This window comes from Salvelinus sp. IW2-2015, linkage group LG15, assembly GCF_002910315.2.
Source record: "Salvelinus sp. IW2-2015 linkage group LG15, ASM291031v2, whole genome shotgun sequence".
Classification (NCBI taxonomy): Eukaryota; Metazoa; Chordata; class Actinopteri; order Salmoniformes; family Salmonidae; genus Salvelinus; species Salvelinus sp. IW2-2015.
This window is the reverse complement of record NC_036855.1, coordinates 20,383,149-20,409,879: the sequence shown is the minus strand read 5'-3', so window position 1 is coordinate 20,409,879 and position 26,731 is coordinate 20,383,149. Positions and strand designations below refer to the sequence as shown.

At 44.0% G+C, this 26,731-nt stretch overlaps 1 protein-coding gene across 2 annotated transcripts in view; it reads left to right on the top strand.

The window, feature by feature from the left end:
• The window catches only part of igsf9b (immunoglobulin superfamily, member 9b), a 55,396-nt gene that overhangs the window by 26,405 nt on the left and 2,260 nt on the right, over positions 1–26,731 (top strand). For both annotated transcript variants that reach the window (XM_024001736.1, XM_024001735.1), the window contains exons 4-19: positions 6,124–6,270; positions 6,978–7,129; positions 7,228–7,345; positions 10,916–11,057; positions 14,911–15,056; positions 15,175–15,317; positions 15,423–15,563; positions 15,650–15,766; positions 15,870–16,020; positions 16,139–16,250; positions 16,347–16,522; positions 16,633–16,871; positions 19,771–19,855; positions 20,507–20,677; positions 22,795–22,831; positions 23,110–26,634. In XM_024001736.1, the coding sequence (XP_023857504.1) occupies positions 6,124–6,270; positions 6,978–7,129; positions 7,228–7,345; positions 10,916–11,057; positions 14,911–15,056; positions 15,175–15,317; positions 15,423–15,563; positions 15,650–15,766; positions 15,870–16,020; positions 16,139–16,250; positions 16,347–16,522; positions 16,633–16,871; positions 19,771–19,855; positions 20,507–20,677; positions 22,795–22,831; positions 23,110–26,634 (5,602 nt within the window). The remainder of the gene's footprint in view (positions 1–6,123; positions 6,271–6,977; positions 7,130–7,227; positions 7,346–10,915; positions 11,058–14,910; positions 15,057–15,174; positions 15,318–15,422; positions 15,564–15,649; positions 15,767–15,869; positions 16,021–16,138; positions 16,251–16,346; positions 16,523–16,632; positions 16,872–19,770; positions 19,856–20,506; positions 20,678–22,794; positions 22,832–23,109; positions 26,635–26,731) is intronic.

Genomic DNA, 26,731 nt, shown 5'->3' with positions numbered 1-26,731 from the left:
TAAGTTAGTCCTAAATATTTCAAAAACTAAAAGCATTGTATTTGGGACAGATCATTCACTAAACCCTAAACCTCAACTAAATATTGTAATAAATAATGTGGAAATTGAGCAAGTTGAGGTGACTAAACTGCTTGGAGTAACCCTGGATTGTAAACTGTCATGGTCAAAACATATTGATACAACAGTAGCTAAGATAGGGAGAAATCTGTCCATATTAAAGCGCTACTCTACCTTCTTAACAGCACTATCAACAAGGCAAGTCCTACAGGCTCTAGTTTTGTCGCACCTGGACTACTGTTCAGACGTGTGGTCAGGTGTCACAAATAGGGACTTACGAAAATTGCCATTGGCTCAGAACAGGGCAACACAGCTGGCCCTTTGATGTACACAGAGAGCAAACATTAATAATATGCATGTCAATCTCTAGAGGTGAGATTGACTTCATCACTACTTGTATTTGTGAGAGGTATTGACATGTTGAAAGCACCAAGTTGTCTGTTTAAACGACTAGCATACAGCTCAGACACCCATGCATACCTCACAAGATATACCACCAGAAGTCTGTTCACAGTCCCCAAGTCCAGAACAGACTATGGGAGGCGCACAGTACTACATAGAGCCATGACTACATGGAACTCTATTCCACATCAGGTAACTGATGCAAGCAGTAGAATCAGATTTTAAAAACAGATAAAAATACACCTTATGGAACAGCAGTGACTGTGAAGCAACACAAACATAGGCATAGAGGCATGCATACACACATGATAACATATGCACAATACACACACATACACCTTGATTTTGTGTTGTAGATATGTGGTGGTGGAGTATGGGCCTGAGGGCACACACTTAGTATCTTGTGAATTCTGTAATGAATGTATTGTAATGTTTTTAAAATGTTAGAATTGCCTTAATACAAATTCCATGTCTGACATGTGCTGTATAAATAAAGCTTGATTTCATTTGAACGAATGAGCAGAACAAATGCAGCATCTGTCAATTATTTACCAGTACTGTACATCATGTATGGAATACAAAAGGGCTCATAAAAAAACTCACACATGCATGAACACCTGCACATGGTAATTTCTAAGTCATACAGTATGTTAGTATGTTTCAAATACAGTGTCATTAAAAACAGGTATTGGTACATTGACACTTCCATGCTTTGTCACAGATTTAAATGCTGTAGACCATGGTTGACTTGTTGCTTCTAAATAGCTTGTTTTCTGATTCAGGCATGGAGGGCCATTCTGTAGTTGGCCAAGTTGGCTGGGGCTGAGGTTTGGATGTGTCACTCACTGCTGCAGTGGCTTGACCATGTGAGCAGAACGTGCTTGCTGGTGCAAGGGTTAAAACAGCCGGACAGAGAGAGAGGGACTGAGTTAACTGTAATCTATTGCTTGACAAAGAGCTATTCATAAGAGGGTTAAACTGATTAGGGGAGAGGAGGATTGAAGAGGGAAATTTGGGGGTAAGGGAGGGGTGGGCTGTCAGGGGCTGGGGGCTGGCCCCAGACTTATGATTGTATTCAAATCAAAACACATCCCACAATGCACCTCTGCCTGTCTCCCTTAAACACATACGGAACGGACAAAGAAAAACAAAACTGAGGCCTCTGTAAACAGAATGATCTGTCTTCCTCCATAGGTGCCGCTATTAATTGTAGCATATGAAATTCTGTATATCCCCGTGCATTACAACATGTAATTACGCAGCAGTGGGAACCACCACTGCAACAATCCCATGTCCATTCCATTTCCTCCGAACAATAGAACATTATCCCAGAGATTTAAAGCTGAGAGGCTGCATGGACCACAATGAACAGCATTTGCCACACAATCACTGCATCGGAAGTGTTGACTTCCATATGTGTGACACCCAGCTTGAATGGAATTATGTGGGTAAAATTAATATGATTTTAACACCAGTTTCACTAAAGTAAGCATGGGAGCACAGAGTGATTTTAAACACAATGCAGTACATTACAGAGAGCCTCCTTGTATATTAAAACCCCAGGCCATGGTTACATAAAAACTGTTGTCAGAGTACAGGCAAGCCAGTTCTCTGGCAGTGCAGTGAGCGGTGCAGCACAGAAAGAGCTGAGTGATTTTTAACCTGCCACCCACTGGGGGAGAACTTGACTCTGGCTAATGTGGAGGGTGGTGCGTCTTAGAGGGGAATGCTGAACTGAATGGGTGCATTAGAGTTTCCATTATGCACCCTTCACTGCACACCAGCCAGACCTGTCGGAATAGCAGCTCGTTGCAAGGTGGACTGAAGTCGTCATGTGATATCTGGGGGTGGAAAAACAGTGAGGAGAATAGACAGGAAAAAGGAGCAGCTAGTGTTTCTCTGTCTCTGTGCTCCATAGAGACTAGTGTATAGGAGGACCTCAGGATATTGTGCTAATGCAGGCCAAGTGGGAGTAATGAATGTGTCTGCTGGAATGTTGCAGGCTCACTGAGGTCAGTGAGGTCTCACTCATTGGTAGTAGTCGGTGGATTATTGATCCAAATACCTTCTATAACCACGCCATAATCTGTCATTGTATTCCTTGTAGAATGCAGTGCTGAGCCATTTAACAATTTTAATCAATACTTGGTCATCTTTGATGAGTATTCAGATCCCCATATTTTTCTTTCGAGTTGGGATGGATTGGAAATTGTCCACACCTTTAATTTGGAACATTATTTTAAATCATGTGGTAGTGACCCATCTGTCCATCTTAATAACAAAAGCAATCATTTACAGGGCACATACTTATTTTTTTATCTTATTCTAATTTGTTTTTATGAATGGAAGCAATTTTGCCTTTTGGGACCATCCATGGCTAGACAAATAATTAAAATAAAACTGCATTTGTCACTATTGTCTGACCTCAGATTCGAATTAAAACATGCTTTTCTCTCTCTGGCTCTCTTTTAGCTCTCACACTGGGTGCGTTCGTAATTTCAATCTGGAGTGCCAGAGTGCACTCGGAGTGCCCTCTGGGTGTTCGTAAATTCAGAGTGTTGTAAGATTGTCTGTTCGTAAATTCAGAGCGTTTCGCTCACGGAGCGTTCAGAGCGCACACTGGAAGCTCTGTCCGAGGAGTAGGGTTGATCCGAGCGTTCTGGCCTCACAACTGCAGTCAAGTACCCAAGCTAACTGGCTAATGTTGGCTAGCTTGCTAGCTACTTCCATACACAAATGAGAGAACACCTCACTCTGACCATTTTACTTGCCCTAGCAGAGCTGGTTAGGCTGTTTTTATGTTATCCAGAGCATTATCAAGAACTGCTGCTGACAACAATTGAATTATGCTTTTTTTGCCGACGTTTACTGACACCAGCCATATTCAATGGGTGTTGAGCATTCGTAAATTTGTCAGTTATTCTGCGCTCTGGCACACTCAGACGAGAGTGCTCTGAAATCAGAGTAGGTAGCCAGAGTGAATTTACGAATGCACCCACTGTCTCCATTTCCTACTGCTGGATCGGTCACAAGCCATTTACCCATTATTTAAATCCAAACATGTTTCTTCCATGTGTAATTCTTTTGAATCACAGGCACAAACCCACCCCCTGTGATTGGCCCTCCCTTCCCAGTGTTTTACCCCTTCGCTCCCCGTTTCCACAGCAACTGAATTCAAATCCAAACTCCCAGCCTTGGGTATTCTTGGTTTCATCACTATGGTAATCTGAGAGAATTACGAGGGGTGGTGTGGGGGAGTTGCCTTCCCTTTGTAGTGATGGACAGGCAGGAGGGGAGCAAGAAAGTTAAGTGTTTGATAGTCAAACTAAAAATTCCCCAGTGGTGAGCCAGTTGGAACTGCACACTCAAGGTTTTGAAAATCAACTCATATGCTGTGCACGCTCATGCTTGCATGTCAGTATTTAGATTTATTTGGCTATTGGGAATTCCTTGGTTTGTGTTTGATTCCTAATCATTCTTAGAGGTGCTGGTAATCTTAATGAATTTAAAATGTTCCTCAGCATTTCTAGCCACAAAGGGATTAGGTGTGAGAGTGTGTGTGAAGTGTTACACATGAAAGAGTTTTTCTCCAGTGCACTGGGTGTGGAGTTAATTCCATTGCTTTTTGGGAAAAAGTCTGTATAGGAAATAGACAGCTCAGGGAGGATCCCTCACTTTGAGATAACAGCCAATGCCTGAAGTCTTTGATACACCTGTTATCATTTCAGCACACATTTCCTTTCTCTGAGTGTCCTATCAGCTCTCCTAATAACACTGACCTGGGATCAGAGGTACATTTTTATGTAAGCACAAACTGAGAGCCGCCCAGTAATGATTGGGTCTGTGTTGAAGCAGGTCAGACAATCATTACCTCTGCAAGCATACCTTACTATTAACCAAAACAACAGCCCCTCTCTGGAATGTGGGGTTAATTGTTACTCATTCTAATCCCTTTTTAAACACAGTGTGGTGTTTCACCCTGAAGCCTCAAGGCTGTGGGTGCATTTTGCTTAATTAATCACAAGGCTACCTCCGGCCACTGCTGTCTGAAGGGAAAACATCCTGGACAGCTGAATAGTCGCTGTTTTCCTCTGATGTTTTTTGGCATAATTTCAAAGTTGAAGTAAATTCAATAAATCTTTTTTGTCATTCAACACCCTGGTGAAATGACCTCAGGAGCTGAAGTACAAGATTGTGTCGTGAAAAGATTCAATGATGAGGGTGCTACTGTGTTTCTATTCTCATGCTTATTCAATGAACAGACTAGGGGCTTTTTTTCTGGAAATAGGGGCTTTTTACACATTGTGTTGTCAATCATAGGATTTAGTGTACAAGGTGCCTACAGTCTTTATTCTAGATTCTGCAGGCTGTAGAATTGCATTGGTTATCTACTACAATTGCTTACTACAGAGGCTTATAAAGCCTAAGCATTTATCAGACCTCATCATATGAAGGCATTCAGTTGTACAACTGGCTAGGTATCCCCCTTTCCCTTTCCCTATTCCTTGTCAGAGGGTTAATTGGTTGAACTTTTTCCACCTTGAAAAATATGTACATTTCCTGTGTTTAAAAGCCAAGTTAAAAGCCAAGGGCTTCCTCCTCTGCTCATTTATAGCTCCAAACATTATTAACTTACATTTATGAGTAACTCATTGGGTACGTTTGTTTTGTTCTGAYGGGATGCATGAGGTTTCTCTGTGACTGCTCTGTTTATTTTAAAACTGCTTGGCTGTTGCCTGCTAAAAGCACGAGTTTTCCACTGATTTACTATACACATCCTCCTATCATTTAAAACCCTGCATTTGGGGAAAAAAGAGTTCATTGAGAGACTGAATAAGGAGGGGGTGGGGAAAGACGGGTAACTTAGTACCCTGAAAACCAGGCTTCAGTCACCAGGCAACCAAAAGATCACGTTTCAAAGCCCGACAAGGAGTTGTAAGAAGTAGAAAGAAAAAGAGAGGGGCGGAGTGTGAGATAGAGAGACGTGTGTTTGGAAGGAGGTGGGGGGGAGAGAGCACTTCATAAAGTGTCTTCCGCTTTCCACAGTTTCCCTCTCTGCCATATGCTCCTCCATGATAAACAAAAACAGGTGATACATTTCAAAACAAATCTTCAGATTCCGGTGGAATCTGGTGACATTTTGACATTGATAAGAGCTTCTCTATTGTGTTGATGTATTGGTACCAAACTGCCTTTACCCTTTTTTATCTATTCTCTTCATCACTCTCCGTATGGTAAACAACGGGAAGTCTAAATATAGTAAATCTTTCTCAACTAGAATCTTGCTCTGCTTGTCACAATTGAATCATGTGTTGGTACTTCCCTATCCCAAGGTCTCTGGCTTCTCTTTAAATTACATTCTCTGTTTGCCATTTATGTCATTCCATATATTACATTAAGCAGACCGAAAAGCCCTGAGTCCTAAACCCTTTGGGGAATTTAAGTAATGTATAATTGATTATTTGATACTAACTCACAGAAAACTTAATGGGACAGTATAGTTGATGTCCTGAAAACCCATGAGGTTTGACTTTGCCTGTGGCCTTTTGTGACACTGGATGACTGTGTCCTCTGCTTGGTAAGCCCACTGCCTGCATGTGCTGACTCTGCTAGTCTGGTTGTATGTTCTGACCCTGGGGGCTCTCTGTCTCTCTCTGTGCCCAGGCCGTGTGTCTCTGACCCGGGGGGCCTCGCTGCTGGTGGAGGGGCTGAGCCTGGAGGACGAGGGCTGGTTCGAGTGTCGCATCCTGCTCCTGGACTGCACCACAGACGAGTTCCGCAATGGCACCTGGACCTTCCTCTCCATCACAGGTGCAGCTCAGTGGGTCTCTGTGGCAGTCAGAGGAACTGGACCTACAGGACAAGTCATCCTCTAACTGCTCACAACCATCAGTGTTTTCCCTTTAGAATATTCTCAACATCCTCAGCATGTCCCTCTCCTGTTTATCTTCATATGGAGTCTTTTTTCAGTGTATAAGTTGTTGTTGCATAATGCTCAGTGTTTTACACAGTGCTCACGACACGTCTCGTCTCGCCACAGGGGACGTAGACACAGTGCACGTGACCTCACCAGGATAGTGGAGGCTAAAAGGAAAACAATGTTTTGTTTTCAAGTGTTTCTCTTGTCCTGCATCCTTCTCTCCTCCTACTGTCACTCTCTCCTTCTCTCCTTTTCCTATTCTGTTTTCCCATTCACCCACATATCAAAACACATGCCACTCCAATTTACTATCTACCTCTCATCCTCTCTTTCTTTCCATTTGTCCATCTTGTCTTATTTTCTTCCTCCCTTACGCATCAAATAGGATATCATCAGGGCAAGTATTGTGTTACATCCATGTAACGTACCTGGTTACTCAACATGTTTGGGTGATCAGAGGCCATGACTAGCTTACAAATATAGCAGTAACATAATTCATAGTTTCCCATTAGTTAACTAATTGTTACACAGTAGTTAATTAACTAGCTAGATAATTGTGTTACATTTGTTTAAAGATCATCTAATTTTRCCCCTACAGCCCCACCTGTATTTATCAAGACTCCGCCTACCTTTGTGGAAGTCCTGCTAGGGGACTCCCTGACCCTCAGCTGTGGTGCCCATGGTAACCCTCGACCAACTGTTATCTGGCATAAAGATGAGGCCCCAATTGAGAATGGTGAAAAGATAGTGGTATGTAGAAAAGCTTCTGTTTGCTGTTGTTGGATGAAGTTGTTGGTCATGATTCAAAGCATCTGCAATCTCTTTCTTTCTCCCTCCCTCTCTCACAGGTGCTCAATGGCACCTTATCTTTGGCCCCCGTCACCAGAGAGACATCAGGAATGTATAAATGTCATGTGTCCAACTCGGAGGGGAATCTGACCCATACTACCCAGCTGCAGGTCAAAGGTCAGTCTGACTATCTTCTAACCATCTGGGAGAGGCAGGCAGGTCCTCTGCGGACTTCTCATAAGCCCAATCAGCTCAGTTCGCTCACCTTAAGGGTCTCCAATGTATTAACCCCTAAAGGTTCATACATTAGTCCTTAAAACCTTAGGTCTGGTTAAGAAGACAAACCATTTCGTTTACTAACCATTTAGTTTATGGAGTGGCTGCAGATACGTTTTTTCTGGACCCCTCTTCCCGTCAGCTAAAGGTCCTAAAGCTTCTGCGCATGTATGGGATTCCCTACATTACTCATAGTCTCTGCTCTTCTCATAGAGAACAGGCTACTCTGACGAATGGTGGTCGTTTAATAAAGTTAGATCAAAGCTGAATAAATGTTCCTAACATTAGGAACACCAGGATTCAATACCCCTGTCTTTCTCACCACTGTATGTCTCTCATTGGAGAGGAGCCTGGAGAAAGGGAGAAAGAGCCTACACTGACCACACAAAGCGTACTGTCTCCACCTAGGGTGCTTGCCTTTATCCTACACTTAAATTTTTGCTACATCATTTCTGCAACATCATTTCTGCAACTCCAAGATCTCAGGGTATTAGCAAGTGCATACACTGAGTGTACAAAACATTAGGAATACCTTCCTAACATTGAGTTGCACCCCCTTTTGCCCTCAGAACAGCCTCAATTCGTATTCATTATGATTTATATATATATATTTTGCTATTTAGGAATGTGTTATTCAATGTGTTTCTCTGGGCTATAGTGGTAAAGGCCAAATTCAATATTTTATCAAATAATTTATACATATTTAGTTTGATACCTAAAGGTGTCCTAAAATTCTAAATCAAATAGCTAAATTATCCATGGTAGGACCTTCTTAAAACAATTCCATATGTCAGCTTACAATTTTTCACCTGTAAAACTTGACCACAAAAATGTGTGCGTAAATTAGAGGTAAAGAAACACGTGCACAGAACGTGATTCCGATCTTCAGCTCCGGGCCACGTTCAGTAGCCAAATGTTGTTGAACATTGCAGATAGGAATGCCATGAATAGAGCCTACGTGATTCCTTGTTCAATATGTCAGAGAGGCATGTTTGTTCTACAACACATATTTCTCTCTGAACGTTCCAAAACATTGCGTCCTGCTGAATGCGTCCCTGGGGAAAAGGGTTCCAGGGGGCTGGGATATGGTGGTTACCTACGGATCCGCAGCCTCTGCCTTTAGTTTAACAGAAAGCCAACTTAAAGCACATATGTTTTCTGGGAAAATAGTCTGGGTAGCCATTTGATTAGCTGTTCAGGAGTCTTATGGCTTGAGACCACTGTAGAGATTGCATCATCTGTGGATCTGTTGGTGCGGTATGCAAATTGGAGTGGGTCCAGGGTTTCTGGGATGATGGTGTTGATGTGAGCCATGACCAGCCTTTCAAAGCATTTCATGGCTACAGACGTGAGTGCTATGGGTCAGTAGTCATTTAGGCAGGTTACCTTAGTGCTCTTGGGCACAGGGACTACAGTGGTCTGATTGAAACATGTTGGTATTACAGACTCAGACAGGGTGTTATGTTAAAGAAAACACTCTCCAGTTGGTCAGCACATGCTCGGAGTGRGCATCCTGGTAATCCGTCTGGTCCTGTTGCCTCGTGAATGTTCAACTGTTTAAAGGTCTTACTCACATCGGCTTCGGAGAGTGTGATAACACAGTCGTGCGGAACAGCTGATGCTCTCATGCGTGTTTCAGTGTTACTTGCCTCGAAGCGAGCATAGAAGTTATTTAGCTCGTCTGGTAGGCTCGTGATACTGGGTGGCTCTCGGCCGTGCTTCCCTTTGTAGTCTGTAATAGTTTGCAGGCCCTGCCACATCCGACGAGTGTCGGAGCCGGTGTAGTACGATTCAATCTTAGTCCTGTATTGACGCTTTGCCTTTTTGATGGTTCGTCGGAGGGCATAGCAGGATTTCTTATAAGCTTCCGGGTAAGAGTCCTACTCCTTGAAAGCGGCTGCTTTGCGAATGTCATTGCGAATGTCATTGCGAATGTTGCCTGTAATTCATGGCTTCTGGTTGGGGTATGTACGTACAGTCACTACTGTGGGGACGACGTCCTTGATGCACTTATTGATAAAGCCAGTGACTGATGTGGTGTACTCCTCAATGCCATTGGAAGAATCCCTAAACATAATCCAGTTTTTGCTAGCAAAACAGTCCTGTAGCTTAGCATCTGCTTCATCTGACCACTTGTTTTATAGACCAAGTCACTGGTATTTCCTGCTTTAATTTTTGCTTGTAAGCAGGAATCAGGAGGATAGAATTATGGTCAGATTTGCCAAATGGAGGGCGAGGGAAAGCTTTGTARGTGTCTCTGTGTGTGYAGTGAAGGTGGTCTAATATTTTTCCCTCTGGTTGCACAATTAACATGCTGATAGAAATTAGCTAAAACTGATTTAAGTTTCCCTGCATTAAAGTCCCCGGCCACTAGGAGTGCAGCCTCTGGATGAGCTTTTTCCTGTTTGCTTATGGCGSTATACAGCTCATTGAGGTGGTATGTAGACAGCTACGAAAAATACAGATGAAAACTTTCTTGGTAGATAGTGTGGTCTAAAGCTTATCATGAGATACTCTACCTCAGGCGAGCAAAACCTCGAGACTTCCTTAGATATCATACACCAGCTGTTGTTTACATAAATGCATAGGCTCCCATCCCATGTCTTACCAGAGGCTGCTTTTTTGTCCTGCCGATAAAGTATATAACCCGCCAGCTGTATGTTCTTAATGTCGTCGTTCAGCCACGACTCGGCGAAACATAAGATATTACAGTTTTTAATGTCCCGTTGGTAGAATAAACGTGCTTTCAGTTCGTCCCATTTATTTTCCAGCGATTGAACGTTAGCTAGCAGGACYGAAGGCATGGGAAGATTAGCCTCTCGTCGCCTGATCCTCACAAGGCACCCTGATCTCTTTCCGCGAAATCTGCGTTTTCTTCTCCAGCAAATAACGGGGATCTGGGCCTGGTCGGGTGTCTGTATTAAATCCCTCCCGTCCGACTCATTGAAGAACAACTCTTTGTCCAGTTTGAGGTGAGCAATCGCCGTTCTGATGTCCAGAAGCTCTTTTCGGTCATAAGAGACTGTAGCAGCAACATTATGTACAAAACAAGTTACGAACAACGCGAATAAACAAACAAAATAGCATGGTTGGTTAAGAGCCGATAAGACGGCAGCCTTCCCCTCCGGCGCCATTTTACTATCAGGGCCCGTATCCCCAAAGCYTCTCAGAGTAGGAGTGCTGATCTAGGATCTGTCAATATATTTTAATTATGATCTAAAAGGCCAAACTGATCCTAGATCAGCACTTTTACTCTGAGATGCTTTGTGGATACAGGCCCAGAGCTACTGTGACACTTCCATCTAGTGGTGTATGGTCTATAAATGCACTGTTCTTATCACATCAAAACCTCAGCTGTTATTTGTGTCCTCATACCTGTATCATTAAGGTTTATCAGTATGACTCACTTGTTTTACAACCAGATAAAAGCACATGTATGCAGTAACTTAAAATCTCCCAACTTCAAAATAGGTCCTCCACTCATCATCATCGCCCCAGAGGACACCACCCTCAACATATCCCAGGATGCAGTTCTGCAGTGCCAAGCTGAGGCCTATCCCTCCAACCTCACCTATGAGTGGTGGAAACAGGGACAGAATGTCTACCATATAGAGTGAGTTGACTTTGACACATTGTAAACACACAAACTACATTAGAAACACAAACTACAGTAGAAACACAAACGTCAACACAAACACACACAGAAACACAAACTACAGTAGAAACACAAACTACAACACAAACACACACAGAAACACAAACTACAGTAGAAACACAAACTACAACACAAACTACAGTAGAAACACAAACTACAGAAGCTACTGGGATCAGTGGCAGTCAGCGCAGTTTAAGATGACGGAGGACAATCTTTTTTATTTTCATAAGCATGGCCTTATTTTTATTACAGCATATTGGATAACTGTCATTCATATTCCATTCACCCAGTTCAATGTGACAGCGATAGGTTTAGGCTACTACAGTACATTATACAAAATGTTTCCCTATATCCATCATGAGGTTGCTTCAACCAAGCCTATGAATGAAAGTTTACAGTGTAGGTGCACACTGGTCGAGACATTTATTTTAGGTGACAGACAGACAGTATGTCAATTCAATACTGCATTGCACACTCTTGCCTGCATCGAGCTGATCTAGGGTGTAATCATTAGTCCAACAGTTGCAAACAAGAGTTTCTATTGGACAAATTCAGGTATGTTTATCCCCGTRTCATTCCGTTTGCTTCCGTTTAAGAAACGTTATTCAAGAGAATCGGCGGAATGAATACACACCTGATCACGTGTAAACACAGTTCACTTTCACAGCAGCCATGTTGTATTCCTTCTCACATCTATGCGCTCTCCTCCTCTCACCTTTTCCATTCGCTTGTGGACTTCAATGCACAACACATCAGCTGTATGTGACCAGGCAAAAAAGTGGGTCAGAAGTTTACATACACTCAATTAGTATTTGGTAGCATTGCCCTTTAAATTGTTTAACTTGGGTCAAACGTTTCGGGTAGCCTTCCACAAGCTTCCCACAATAAGTTGGGTGAATTTTGGATTCCTCCTGACAGAGCTGGTGTAACTGAGTCAGGTTTGTAGGCCTCCTTTTTCAGTTCTGGCCACAAATGTTCTATAGGATTGAGGTCAGGGTGATGGCCACTCCAATGACTTGACTTTGTTGTCCTTAAGCCATTTTACCACAACTTTGGAAGTATGCTTGGGGTCATTGTCCATTTGGAAGACCCATTTGCGACCAAGCTTTAACTTCCTGACTGATGTCTTGAGATGTTGCTTCAATATATCCACATAATTTTCCTGCCTCATGATGCAATCTATTTTATGAAGTGCACCAGTCCCTCCTGCAGCAAAGCACCCCCACAACATGATCCTGCCACCCCCATGCTTCACGGTTGGGATGGTGTTCTTCGGCTTGCAAGCCTCCCCCTTTTTCCTCCCAAAATAACGATGGTCATTATGGCCAAGCAGTTCTATTTTTGTTTCATCAGAGCAGAGGACATTTCTCCAAAAAGTACAATKTTTGTCCCCATGTGCAGTTGCAAAACCGTAGTCTGGCTTTTTTATGGCGGTTTTGGAGCAGTGGCTTCTTCCTTGCTGAGCAGCCTTTCAGGTTATGTCGATATAGGACTCGTTTTACTGTGGATATAGATACTTTTGTACCTGGTTCCTCCAGCATCTTCACAAGGTCCTTTTCTGTTGTTCTGGGATTGATTTGCACTTTTCGCACCAAAGTACGTTCATATCTAGGAGACAGAAAACGTCTCCTTCCTGAGCGGTATGACGGCTGTGGTCCCATGGTGTTTATACTTGCGTACTATTGTTTGTACAGATGAACATGGTACCTTCAGGCTTTTGGAAATTGCTCCCAAGGATGAACTAGACTTGTTGAGGTCTACAATTTTTTGTCTGAGGTCTTGGCTGATTTCTTTTGATTTTCACATGATGTCAAGCAAAGAGGCACTGAGTTTGAAGGTAGGCCTTGAAATACATCCACAGGTACARCACCAATTGACTCAAATTATGTCAATTAGCCTATCAGAAGCTTCTAAAGCCATGACATTATTTTCTGGAATTTTCCAAGCTGTTTAAAGGCACAGTCAACTTAGTGTATGTAAACTTCTGACCCACTGGAATTGTAATACAGTGAATTATAAGTGAAATAATCTGTCTGTAAACAATTGTTGGAAAAATMACATGTGTCATGCACAAAGTAGATGTCCTAACCGACTTGCCAAAACTATAGTTTGTTATCAAGAAATTTGTGGAGTGGTTGAAAGACGAGTTTTAATGACCTAAGTGTATGTAAACTTCAGACTTCAACTGTAGCTGCATTTGCTKGCTAAGTAAGTGAAACTGAAAGTAAAAAAAATATGAAATCTGTCTCTCTATCTCTTTCTTGCTTCTTCATATWTGAACAAATTAATTTGTTAAAAACTGTTCAACTATTGTCTTTCTCTCTCTTTGAGTCAACTAATCACCACATTTTATGCACTGCAGTGCTAGCTAGCTGTAGATAATGCTTTCTGTACTAGATTAATTCTCTGATCCTTTGATTGGTTGGACAATATGTCAGTTCATGCTGCAAGAGCTCTGATAGGTTGGAGGATGTCCTCCGCAAGATATAATTACTGTGTAAGTCTATGGAATYGGGTGAGAACCATGAGCCTCCTAGGTTTTGTATTGAAGTCAATGTACCCAGAGGAGGACAGAAGCTAGCTGTCCTCCGACTACACCATGGTGGTCGGCACTGTAACAATGTGCGCTGAGAGTCGGGAAGCAAGTTCAGGGAGTGAGTGTTGTAATAAATAAACACAACATAATACAAAATACGAACAATGCACAGCCATGAAACTGAAACAGAAAKAATGATGCCTGGTGAAGGAACAAAGGGGAGTGACATATATAGGGCAGGTAATCAAGGAGGTGATGGAGTCCAGGTGAGTGTCATATTGCGCTAATGCGCTTAGCGATGGTGACAGGTGTGCGCCTTAACGAGCAGCCTGGTGACCTAGAGGCAGAGAGGGCGCACACGTGACAGTACCCCCTCCCTGACACGTGGCTCCAGCCGCAGGACGCCGACCCAGATGACGATTCCGGGATCAGGAGCAGACCTGTCACCTCTGCTGACCTCTGCTGACCTCTGCTGACCTGTCGATCCAGCTGAGGTGCAGGAGCATGGCGACCTAGAGCGTCGGAGAGAGAGCATACATGACAGRACCCCCTCCCCGGCGCGTTCGGCTCCAGCCGCAGGACGCCAACCACAGGGACGATCCCGGGGATCAGGAGTGGGACGATCCCGGGGATCAGGAGTGAACCGGTCGTCTCCGCTGAGGCGCAGAAATCTGACGAACCGGCTGAGGAGTGAGAGCCTGATGCCTCGGTCCTGACACCCGGACCCGACATCACCTCCAACACAAAAACAAAAAAACTCCCTGATGCATCCCTTTGGTGAGGTGTCATTCTGTATTATGTTCGTGTCGTGTTCTTGGTTTTGTTGTTTTATTAAAATGTTTCACCTGCACTTGCTTCCGACTCACCGCCTCGTCATTACAGCTACCCTACAGAGTGCTGTTAAGGCTACTGTAGACCTTCATTGCAAAACAGTGTATTTTAATAAAGTATTTAATGACATTTGAATATATTTAGTATAGCTTTATCTAAAAAGGATGGTCCTCCCCTTCCTTCTCTGAGGAGCCTCCACTGACTGGGATATGTGAGAAGCATACTGTCTTATGATGTGTATCTATGTTTCCAAGCCCATTGCATTGATTCTATGTAATCTCACAAAGCATTTGCCTCTACAATACAAGTTAATTTGATTGTTAGTGAGTCAATTATATACCAGTAGTAGCATTGTGACCACAGTTAATTCTTAGACAATGGAGCATATTGCAACTAAGAAGACACTCAAGGCCAGGTTGTGATGTGTGTGTGTTTTGTTCTCAGCTATCTCAAGACCCGTGTGAAGATCTTAGTGGACGGCACACTCCTCATCCCTAGTCTTGTCCCAGAGGACACTGGGATTTACACCTGTACACCAACCAATGGGCTGATGACCCCACCCTCTGTCTCAGCACACCTCAAAGTCAAACGTAAGAATTGTGGTTGACTTAGGCTACTGTATGCATGTCTTGATTTCCTGGCCTGTGTGTTATAGTTCATCTCTGGGAGAGTGACTTAGTGTATATATATTTCCTTTGTCTCTCTTAGACCCTGCCCGGGTGGGCCGGATGCCCAGGGAAACGTATCTACCTACGGGCATGAGGGGAGTCATCTTCTGCCCAGTCCAGGCTGAGCCCCCCATGCTCTTTGTCAACTGGACCAAAGATGGGAACAATTTAAACCTTGACAATGTAGGTATTCACACTGGGAAACATGAATCCTAATACATAGAATACATGMCATTGATCTCTGTTGTATTTCATGTTTGTTTTCTCCTTCTGTCTATGTCTGTTCAGGTCCCTGGCTGGAAGGTGAACTCTGAGGGCTCAGTGTTTATAGCCACAGCCAATGACGATGCAGTGGGCATGTACACCTGTACTGCCTATAACAGCTATGGAACCATGGGCCAGTCTGAACCCACTAAGGTTATCCTGCAGGTAAGGCTGGTCTCCAGGCCCCTGGTCATAGAAAACCCTGCTGCCTGTGGGTCTGGATGGACTTAAAACTGTRTTTCCCTCTGCAGGATCCGCCCTCATTCTCTGTGTCCCCTCGTGCTGAGTACCTGCAGGAGGTGGGCCGGGAGRTAGTCATCCCCTGTGAGGCAGATGGAGACCCCTCTCCCAATATCACCTGGAGCAAGGTGAGGTGTCCCTAATAGACACAGCTGATGGAACCCCAGAGAGCATAGCCCTTTCTCTCTGTCTGTTTACGCTCATCTCTGTTGTTGCTCTCTCAACTCATAGGTTGGTCCCACTCCTCGCTCKACATACACTGTGCTGTCCAACGGCTCCCTCCTCCTGAAGCCTCTCAGGAAAGACCACCAGGGGGGCTGGGAGTGCCTTGCCACCAACCGCGTGGCCACTGTCAACACTGGCACTGTGATCTTGGTTCTGGGTGAGTTGACCTCTGCATGGAGTAACATGGCAAGACATGCCATTCTGTAGTACATTGGTAAACAGGGTATACCGTTCCACTGGTGTATGCCAAATTGCCCTCCTCATCTTCCCCCCAGGCACCAGCCCTCATGCTGCCTCATTCGTGTCAGTAAGCACCGGGATGAACCAGGCCAATGTGTCCTGGGAACCTGGATTTGATGGAGGATACACCCAGAAGTTTACTATCTGGTTAGTAACTAATCTCAATGTTTATCAGAATGACACTGGCCATTCACTTCTTTGTCATGGTTCTTAAATCTCTGAGTCCCTCCCTCTTGGCCCCAGGGTTAAGCAGGCTTCCAGAGGGAAACATGAGTGGGCATCTCTCCCAGTGCCCACGTCCAAGTCCCACCTGTTGGTGACAGGGCTGCTGGCTGGCACCAGCTACCAGTTCAGTGTCCTGCCTCAGAACAAACTGGGCTCTGGGCCCTTCAGTGAAATCACCTCTGTCAGGACGCAGGGTCAGTACAAGTTTTAACTGACAAAGCACCCTTTAATTTGTCTGTATTGGACACTGATCGACATTTTTTTGTATGTACAAGTCTGATCTTATCCTGTCTCTCCTCCACAGCCCTACCAACAGATCCACCGACAGTGATCACCACTCTATCAACTATCGACCCTCCCTCGTTCCTGTCAATCAATCAGACGGTGCTTGGGATTGTTCTACAGTGGTATGCTCCTGAGTCTCAGGCCACACCCCTCACTGGGTATGRCCTCCACGCTCGGAGGAACAGAGGCCAATGGGTCATTCTCAACAGCGCTGTGAAGGCCAACCAGAGTGAACTACTGGTACAAGGATTACTGAGGGTGAGAGGCAATTATAATTTTGGACCTTGGCAGAATGAATGAAGACACTAACTATTAGATAAATGAGGTGTAGTGAAAAGTACTTTAAAGTACATTAACTGTAATCTGAAGACGATGACTTCCAAGCTTTAATGTGTTTTCAGATACAGTGCCTTGCAAAAGTATTCACCCCCTTGGCGTTTTTCCTATTTTGTTTCATTACAACCTGTAATGTAAATGGATTTTTATTTGGATTATGTAATGGACATACACAGTACAGATCAGGGTTAGGTTATAAAAAAATATCAGAAACTTTGAACATCCCACAGAGCACCATTAAATCCATTATTAAAAAATGGAAAGAATATGGCACCACAATAAACCTGCCAAGAGAGGGCCACCCACCAAAACTCACGAACCAGGKAAGGAGGGCATTAATCAGAGAGGCAACAAAGAGATCAAAGATAACCCTGAAGGAGCTGCAAAGCTCCACAGCAGAGATTGGAGTATCTGTCCATATGACCACTTTAACTTCTCTGGGATAGGTGGGACGGTAGCGTCCCAAAATGTAGCGCGCCAAATTCAAATATAAAAATCAATCTTTCATGAAATCACACATAAAAGACACCAAATTAAAGCTACACATGTTGTGAATCCAGCCAACATGTCTGATTTCAAAAAGGATTTATGGGGAAAGCACACCAYACAATTATGTTAGCTCAGTACATAGCCACAGAAAAACACAGCCATTTTCCCAGCAAAAGATAGTAGTATCAAAAAGCAGAAATAGAGATAAAATGAATCACTAACCTTTGATGATCTTCATCAGATGACACTCATAGGACATCATGTTACACAATACATTTATGTTTTGTTCGATAATGTGCATATMTATATCCACAAATCTCGGTTTACATTGGCGCCATGTTCAGAAATGCCTCTAAAATATCCGGAGTAATTGCAGAGAGCCACGTCAAATAACAGAAATACTCATCATAAACTTTGATGAAAGATACATGTTTCACACAGAATTAGAGATACACTTGTTCTTAATGCAACCGCTGTGTCAGATTTAAAAATAACTTTACGTAAAAAACACTCCATGCAATAATCTGAGACAGCGCTCAGATTTAACAACATTTCTCCGCCATGTTGGAGTCAACAGAAATACGAAATGACATCATAAATATTCCCTTACCTTTGATTATGTTCATCAGAATGCACTGCCAAGAATCATAGTTCCACAATAAATCGTTGTTTTGTTCGATAATGTCCATTACTTATGTACAATTAGCTACTTTTGCTACTTAGCTACTTTTGCGTGTCCAAACACTCGCGCAGATGCAGGCWAACATCGGACGAAAACTTCAAAAAGTTATATTACAAGTCGAATAAACTGGTCAAACTTAGTAGAGAATCAATCTTCAGGATGTTGTTATCATATATATCCAATAACGTTCCAACCGGAGCATTTCTTCATGTCTGTATAAGTAATGGAACGCAAGGCGATATCATGAGGAAAGCGCGTGAGCAAGAACTGGCAATCTGCCAGACCAGTGACTGAAACACCTCCCACCTGGCCCCACATCACACTAGAGGCTTCATTCAGCGTTCTACAGACTGTTGACATCTAGTGGAAGGCGTAGGAAGTGCAAACAGATCCATATATTACAGGGAATTGAATAGGCGATGACTTTAACATCGACCKMTCTCYGAATTCTCACTTCCTGTTTGGATTTTTTCTCWGGTTTTTMCCTGCCATATGAGTTCTGTTATACTCACAGACATKATTRAAACAGTTTTAMAAACGTCAGAGTGTTTTCTATCCAATAGTAATAATAATATGCATATATTAGCATCTGGGACAGAGTAGGAGGCAGTTCACTATGGGCACGCAATTCATCCAAAAGTGAAAATGCTGCCCCCTATATCAAAGAAGTTAAGCTGTACACTCCAAAGAGCTGGACTTTACGGAAGAGTGGCCAGAAAAAAGCGATTGCTTAAAGAAAAAAAAATAAGCAAACACATTTGGTGTGGGAGACTCCCCAAACATATGGAAGAAGGTACTCTGGTCAGATGAGACWAAAATTTAGATTTTTGACCATCAAGGAAAACGCTGTCTGGCGCAAACCCAACACCTCTCATCACCCTGAGAACACCATCCCCACAGTGAAGCATGGTGGTGGCAGCATCATGCTATGGGGATGTTTTTCTTCGGCAGGGACTCGGAAACTGGTCAGAATTGAAGGAATGATGGATGGCGCTAAGTACAGGGAATTTCTTGAGGGAAACCTGTTTCAGTCTTCCAGAGATTTGAGACTGGGGCGGAGGTTCACCTTCCTGCAGGACAATGACCCTAAGCATACTGCTAAAGCAACACTCGAATGGTTTAAGGGGAAACGTTTAAATGTCTTGGAATTGCCTAGTCAAAGCCCAGGTCTCAATCCAATTGAGAATCTGTGGTATGACTTAAAGATTGCTGTACACCAGCAGAACCCATCCAACTTGAAGGAGCTGGAGCAGTTTTGCCTTGAAGAATGGGCAAAAATCCAAGTGGTTAGATGTGCCAAGCTTATAGAGACATACCCCAAGAGACTTGCAGCTGTAATTGCTACAAAAGGTGGCTCTACACAGTATTGACTTGGGGGGGGGGGTGAATAGGTATGCATGCCCAAGTTTTGTTTTGTCTTAATTCTTGTTTATTTCACAGTAAAAAATATTTATCATCTTCAAAGTGGTAGGCATGTTATGTAAATCAAATGATACACACCCCCCAAAGATCAATTTTCATTCCAGGTTGTAAGGCAACAAAATAGGAAAAATACCAAGGGGGTGAATACTTTCGCAAGCCATTGTATGTTGCCCAGAATTGTGTTTATTGAACACGTGTCCTTCTTCCCTCTCCCCTGTCCCCTCTCAGGACTGCATTTATGATCTGAGATTGGTGTCTCGCAGTAACAAGCTACTGAGTGAGCCCAGTGAGTCTGTCAATGTGAACACCACAGGTTAGTATCCTTACTGTACAGCCAGCTCTGATCAACTGTATGATAGAAACACTGGTTATGTTATAAAGCTAAGACTATCATGACACAAGGCAAGACCCAGATGCAGACACAGGAGGCAGATGGTTGGAATCTTGCAATATTTAGTAATCCAATAGGGTAAGGCAAGAGAATGGTCATGGACAGGCAAAAGGGTCAAAACCAGTTCAGAGTCCAAAAGGTACCAAAGGGCAGGCAGAATCAATGTCAGGGCAGGCAGGATGATCAGGCAGGGGTCAAAACCGGGAAGACTATCAAAAAGAGAATCGCACAAGGAGAACGGGAAAAACACACTGGTTGACTTGACTAACATACAAGACAAACTGGGACAGCGAGACAGGAAACACAGGGATAAATACACTTGAGAAAATAAGCGACACCTGGAGGGGATGGAGACAATCACAGGAACAGGTGAAACAGATCAGGGCGTGACAAAGACTAAACAGCCCTAAACATTATGTAACAGTTATATCAATTGTGCTTGGTGATAGTCATGACTCTTGACAGTTGTCATTATGTTGATACATGTATTACGCTGATTGTTAGCCAAAAGCATGGCTGTCTCTACGGTGTTGTTAGTGCATTACTAACACACTGTGCCTGTTGTGGTTGCAGGCATGGAGATGTACCCTGTCTGGCCAGGCTTCCTGGAGTTTGTCCCTGAGCCCTTATTGGCTGGTGTGTTGGGTGGAGTGTGCTTCCTGTTCCTCTCAATCATCCTCTCCTTGGTGACAGCCTGTGTTATGAGTCACAGAAGAGCCCATCAGCGCAGGAAGAGGAGAGATGGTAAAGACTGTTTTATCCTAACATTTCCCTGATACTAAAAGAGAAAGAATTTCAAGCTTTCTATCCATTGAAGTGTTTTATTAGAGGTTATCTTTAAATGGGCAATCTGCAGTTGAAACAATAACAAAGGAATGGAAAGCTGAAAGATGGGCTTGGAGAAATGTTACCACTCATAGAAATAGCTATTGATGCAATGTACTGACCGGCAAAGATATCAAAATTATAGTTTTAAGCATATTGTCATATTGTTAACAAACATTGGAGTAAAACAAGCTTTTATTTTGGATTCTGATTGAGTTGAGCTGAGCTCATGAGGCATACATGTACAGTACCAGTCAAAAGTTTGGACACACCTACATATTCAAGGGGTTTTCTTTATTTTTTACTATTTTCTACATTATAGAATAATAGTGAAGACATCAAACCTATGACATAACACATATGGAATCATGTAGAAACCAAAAAAGTGTTAAACAAATATATTATCTAAAATATATTTTAGATTTTAAATTCTTCAAAGTAGCCACCATTTGTCTTGATGATAGCTTTACACACGCTTGGCATTCTCTCAACCAGCTTCACCTGGAATGCTTTTCCAACAGACTTGAAGGAGTTCCCACATATGCTGAGCACTTGTTGCCTGCTTTTCCTTCACTCTGCGCTCCAACTCATCCAAAACCATCTCAATTGGGTTGAGGTCGAGTGATTGTGGAGGCCAGGTGATCTGATGAGGCATTTCATCACTCTCCTTCTTGGTCAAATATCCCTTATACAGCCTGGAGGTGTGTTGGGTCATTGTCCTGTTGAAAAACAAATGATAGTCCCACTAAGCGCAAACCAGAAGGGATGGCGTATCGCTGCAGAATGCTGTGGTAGCCATGCTGGTTAAGTGTGCCTTGAATTCTAAATAAATCACTGACAGTGTCACCCCACACCATCACACCTCCTCCATGCTTCACGGTGGGAACCACACATGCAGAGATCATCCGTTCACCTACCAAAAATCTCAAATTTAGACTCATCAGACCAAAGGACAGATTTCCACGAGTCTAATGTTTATTGCTGGACCAAACAAGTCATTTCTTCTTATTGGTGTCCTTTAGTAGTCATTTCTTTTCAGCAATTCAACCATGAAGGCCTGATTCACCCAATCTCCGCTGAACAGTTGATGTTGAGATGTGTCTGTTACTTGAACTCCGTGAAGCATTCATTTTGGCTTCAATTTCTGAGGCTGGTAACTCTAATGAACTTATCCCCTGCAGCAGAGGTAACTCTGGGTCTTCCTTTCCTGTGGCGGTCCTCATGAGAGCCAGTTTCATCTTAGCGCTTGATGGTTTTTGCGACTGCACTTGAAAAAACTTTCAAAGTTCTTGAAGTTTTACGTATTGGCTGACCTTCATGTCTTAAAGTAATGATGGAGTGTCGTTTCTCTTTGCTTATTTGAGCTGTTCTTGCCATAATATGGACTTGGCCTTTTACCAAATAGAGCTATCACAACTGATTGGCTCAAACGCATTAAGGAAAMAAATTCCACAAATTAACTTTAAATAAGGCACACCTGTTAATTGAAATGTATTCCAGTTGACTACCTCTTGAAGCTGGTTGAAATAATGCCAAGAGTGTGCAAAGCTGTCATCAAGGCAAAGGGTGGCTACTTTGAAGAATCTCAAATATAACATATATTTAGATTTTTGTAACACTTTTTTGATTACTACATGATTCCATATGTGTTATTTCATAGTTTTGATGTCTTCTCTACTTTTCTTCAATGTCAAAAATAGTAAAAATAACTATTTTATGAGTAGGTGTGTCCAAACTTTTGACTGGTACTGTGTATAAGTTATATTCTTCAAGAATCAATGAGTATATATAATTAATTTATATCCAAAAACAGAATCAATGAGTATATATAATTAATTTATATCCAAAAACAGATGTAGCAACTAAAGTATTTTCAAAGCCTATTAAGCTGGATTTCCAAAGCCTTGATGACTGGACCAGCTCTCAGAAACTTTCATTAGCTTTCTTTTCATGTAATGCATGTTAATCTATTTCAGTTGACAGCATTTTTGTTTATTTTATATGGGCCATTGTTTTACCTTTTCTCCCTCCTCCAGATCTCCCCTCTGCCTTCCAGAAGAGTCCTTCTCCAGAGTAAGTGTCCATCCATACCAGCATATTTCCCTCATTGCATTGGCTGTTTTTTAACCAACCCATTTTCCATTCTTATGTGCCCTTTTTTGAGAATCATTGCATATTAATGTGTGTTTATCTGCTACTCATAACAATAAGCATAGCAATTTGTAGCCACTGAATGCATCCTTACATATTGTTATTTTAAGCTTGAAACAATAATATAATAATGCAATATCCTGTCTTATTCTGTTCAACTGAACTCATCACTTCTCCTATGACTCTTCTCTCTTCCTCAGAGCTCGCTCGCCTTCTGACAGCCCTGACAGCGTTCTGAAGATAAAGCTGTGTCCTCCCCTGTCTTTCTTCCCCAACTCCTCATCTTCCCAGTCTGACCGTTCCTCCTTTGATAAAGGCAGCCGTGGAGAGTACCAGGACCAGCGTAGTCAGCTCCTGTCCAGCTCCTCTCCCCCACCCCACTACACCATCTTTGAGAGCCACCTGGGGGGTAATGCCCCCTCACCCTCTGCTCTGGAGTCCATCTCAAGAGGCCCAGATGGACGTTTCATAGTCCAGCCCCTGCTAGAGGGATCTACTCTTTCCAACATGAAGAAAAACGTGAAAACAGTCTTCCTACAAACCCAAACCAATGGGAGAGATAGCGGCACAGGGAGCAATCAGACATCTTTCAAAGACTCTCCAAAGTCCAGCAGTCTGAGCTCTGAGAGGGGAGAGAGAAAGGACTCCTCCCTTACAGTGGAGGTTACTGACCTCAGCAAGCCCCCTGCTTCCCCGGGTAGAGTGAGGGCCATGGCCAGGAACTTCTCCCGTCACGGCTGCTTCTACTCTGATGACGAGCAGGGCATCTCAGAGGCTCTGCTGGAGAGAGACAGCTTCTACTCCGACAGCAGTGAGAAGAGAGCCTGTGACTCCCTGAAAAGATACCATGCTGGGCACCCAGAGGACATCTTCCCCAGCCTGGGCAGGAGAGCCAGACAGCTGGAGAGGGACAGGCATCACCAAGCAGGCTACCATCCCATGGGGAGAGATAGCCAGCTGACCAACGCCAGCACACTGGTCTCACAGATTGATACAAGTGAACAAGAGCGGGATAACCTCAGCAAGTGTCTGCAGTTGGCCAAAGAGAGGGAGGAGATGGAGAGGGAGCTGGAGAACTATACCGCCAGCCAGAGGGCAAGGGAGCGGGAGAAAGAGGAAAGGCAGCCTGAAAAGGCAGAAAGCCCTAACAGGGAACTGGATAGTTCAGGGGCTGAAGATCCTATATGGAAGCCACAAGACATTACCTTACGTCCCAAAGCCCACCGGGCTTCCGGACAGACCCATCAGCTGTCGGACTATAGGAGGGCCTGCTACTTTGGGAACACGAGCAGCCCAATGGACCGGCTCCCTTCCTCCTACATCCAATGGGACATCAGCCCAGTCACCTCTATCAACAGCCTTATCCCAGTGCAGAGCCCCTTAGAGAGCACCACACCAAGGTTCCAACATCCTCACCAATGTCACATTGGGTCGGCCATGAAGGACTCGCTACCTGAAGACTGCTCATGCTCCCCAGCCACTCAATGCATCACTCTATCTCTGCTCTCCCCTACATCAGAAAGCCCACCTATTGGTCGAGGAACAGCCAGAAGCAGAGCCAGGTCGAGGAATCCTGACAGAACTGTAGAAAGAGAGCAGGACACGTATCGTAGAAGCTCTATGGTTGAGGAAGGCTGGAGGGAAAAGAAGCAACCAGGGGGAGGTGCCTTAAAACCAAGATCGTCCTTTGCTTATGGTACACAGCATCTGGAGCCAGCAGCTGAAAGTGTCAGATCTGTTTCAGCAGATCGAGTAAGAGCCACAAGTCCTGTTCAGCCTTACCCAGGCACTGCATCATATAGTCTGTCTGAGAAAACAGAGACGATAGATGGCCTTAAGGAGAGAGTAAATCAGAGTCCTTCTAGTTATTCTACTTTGCCCTATGAGCTCCACAAAGCAGGGGCTAAAGGGAAAGTGAGAGATGATAAGATTGGGAATGACCCTCGGAGTTCACTGTTATACCCTGAGCAGGAGAGAGAATGTGTCAGGGCACGCTCCAGAAGGAGTGATAGGGCGCTTTTTAGTGACAGCCCCAGTCGCATTTCCCACTTAACTCTTCTGGAAGAGTGTGATAGTGACCAGTCTCAGTTCTCTGTTGCCAGAGTCTCGGAGTCTTTCAAGAACAAGCAGACAAACCAGGCTTCCAAAATGTCCCCACTGCAGACAAGTGCAATTCTGGAGTATTTAAGCCTCCCGGGTTTCATTGAGATGAGTGTGGATGACTCTGGGGATGAATCTGAACTCACAGTCACTACTTGCCAAAGCGTAGAGCCACAGACAGAGACTTCTCTGGAAGGTAAGCCAGATGTGGTTCCAAAAAACTGGGCAGTTCATGTGCAGGAGAACCTTGAGACAAGTTCATGCCCAAAAAAAGTTTCTTTTTTAGAAAACAGACACTCTGTTGGTCCAGCAGGAACTTCAGAAGCAGTTGAGAAGCCAGCCTATAGATACTCTCTGCAAGTGGAAGCAAGAGATTCAAGCCACAAAGCTGGGATTCCAGACTGGTCAAAAAAACAATCACCTTGTTCAGAACTCACAGGGAGTTATCATCACAACCATGAGCAGTCGCAACCACTGATTAGTCAAAAGACCACAGCCTCAGAGAGACAACTATCGAGAATGGGTATAAGTCCAGTCCAGACGTTGGTTAGTGCAGATAAAAGCATGGCAGACGTTGTGTCAAAACACCCGGAAACTTTTGCCGGTAAACCAGAGTCAGCTTCAGAACAAGTCCAAACACTTCATTCTCAGGGCAACAGGACTAATAAAATAGCCTCTAAGATCCATCAACCCCATGCACCATTCATGAAGAAATCTCTGAGCATCGGCCCCTGCAGAACACTCTCAGGCATGGGACAGCCTCGTCCATTTCTGAAGAAGTCCATCAGCTTAGGGTCACAGAAATGGGAGCATTTTGAAAGCCCAAGGACTTATGTCTCAGAGAAATGTTACTGGGATAAGTTCCCAAAACCAGACATCCAGGCCAAGTCCTATAGTTTAGGACGCACCCCTGCATCCTCCTTCTCCAGGCCAGGCCCCTTGTGGCAAGAAGGTGTCCATTTTAGACGGCCGAGTGTAAGCAGCTTGGAAAGGGCTAGGTATGCTGAAATATCCTTGGAGAGGCCTCGGTATGACAGATCCCTAGCCAGTTCTTCCTATACCTACCTCAGCTCCTCCATGTACCCACCAAGTCAACCCCCTGGCTCTGCTAGACGAGACCTATCTGATCTGCGTAGACAGGCCAGTGCTTATCCTGATGTATCCAGGTCGCCTATCACATATCAGGATGCCCTGAGGTCTGTACAGCACATATATGTCCCTATGGATTTCTCAATACCCCAGTATCCACCCAGACCAGGCATGAGGGGGGACTACCCCAGACCGATAGAGTCCAAGAGGGGCCCACCGAGGCCCAACCTGCCCCGGATGTATAGCTGGCCCTCACCCTACCATGGTGGCCCTTTCCCACCCAGAGATGTAGACAGTCATAGACAAGCAGAGAGAGGGATGGGTAAGGGGGCGGGGGCCGAGGTGGAGATGAGAGATAACAGGGAAGGAGGGAGGGCCAGTTATGCCAGCCAGAGCAGTGGGAGAGGTAGCGTTGGCCTCCTCCGCCAGTCCCTCTCTATCACTCCCACCCTTCTCAGCTCCCCAGAGACAACCGAGGAATGTGAGACACAGAGACACAGAGCCGAGATGGATCTACTTGAGCGGAGAAAGAAAAGGTGAAACTACCGCACCAGTCCAACATCACACAGAGATTTCTTCACAGACCCCAAAATTTAGGATATTGCAAATATGTTATTGATATACTGTTAAACT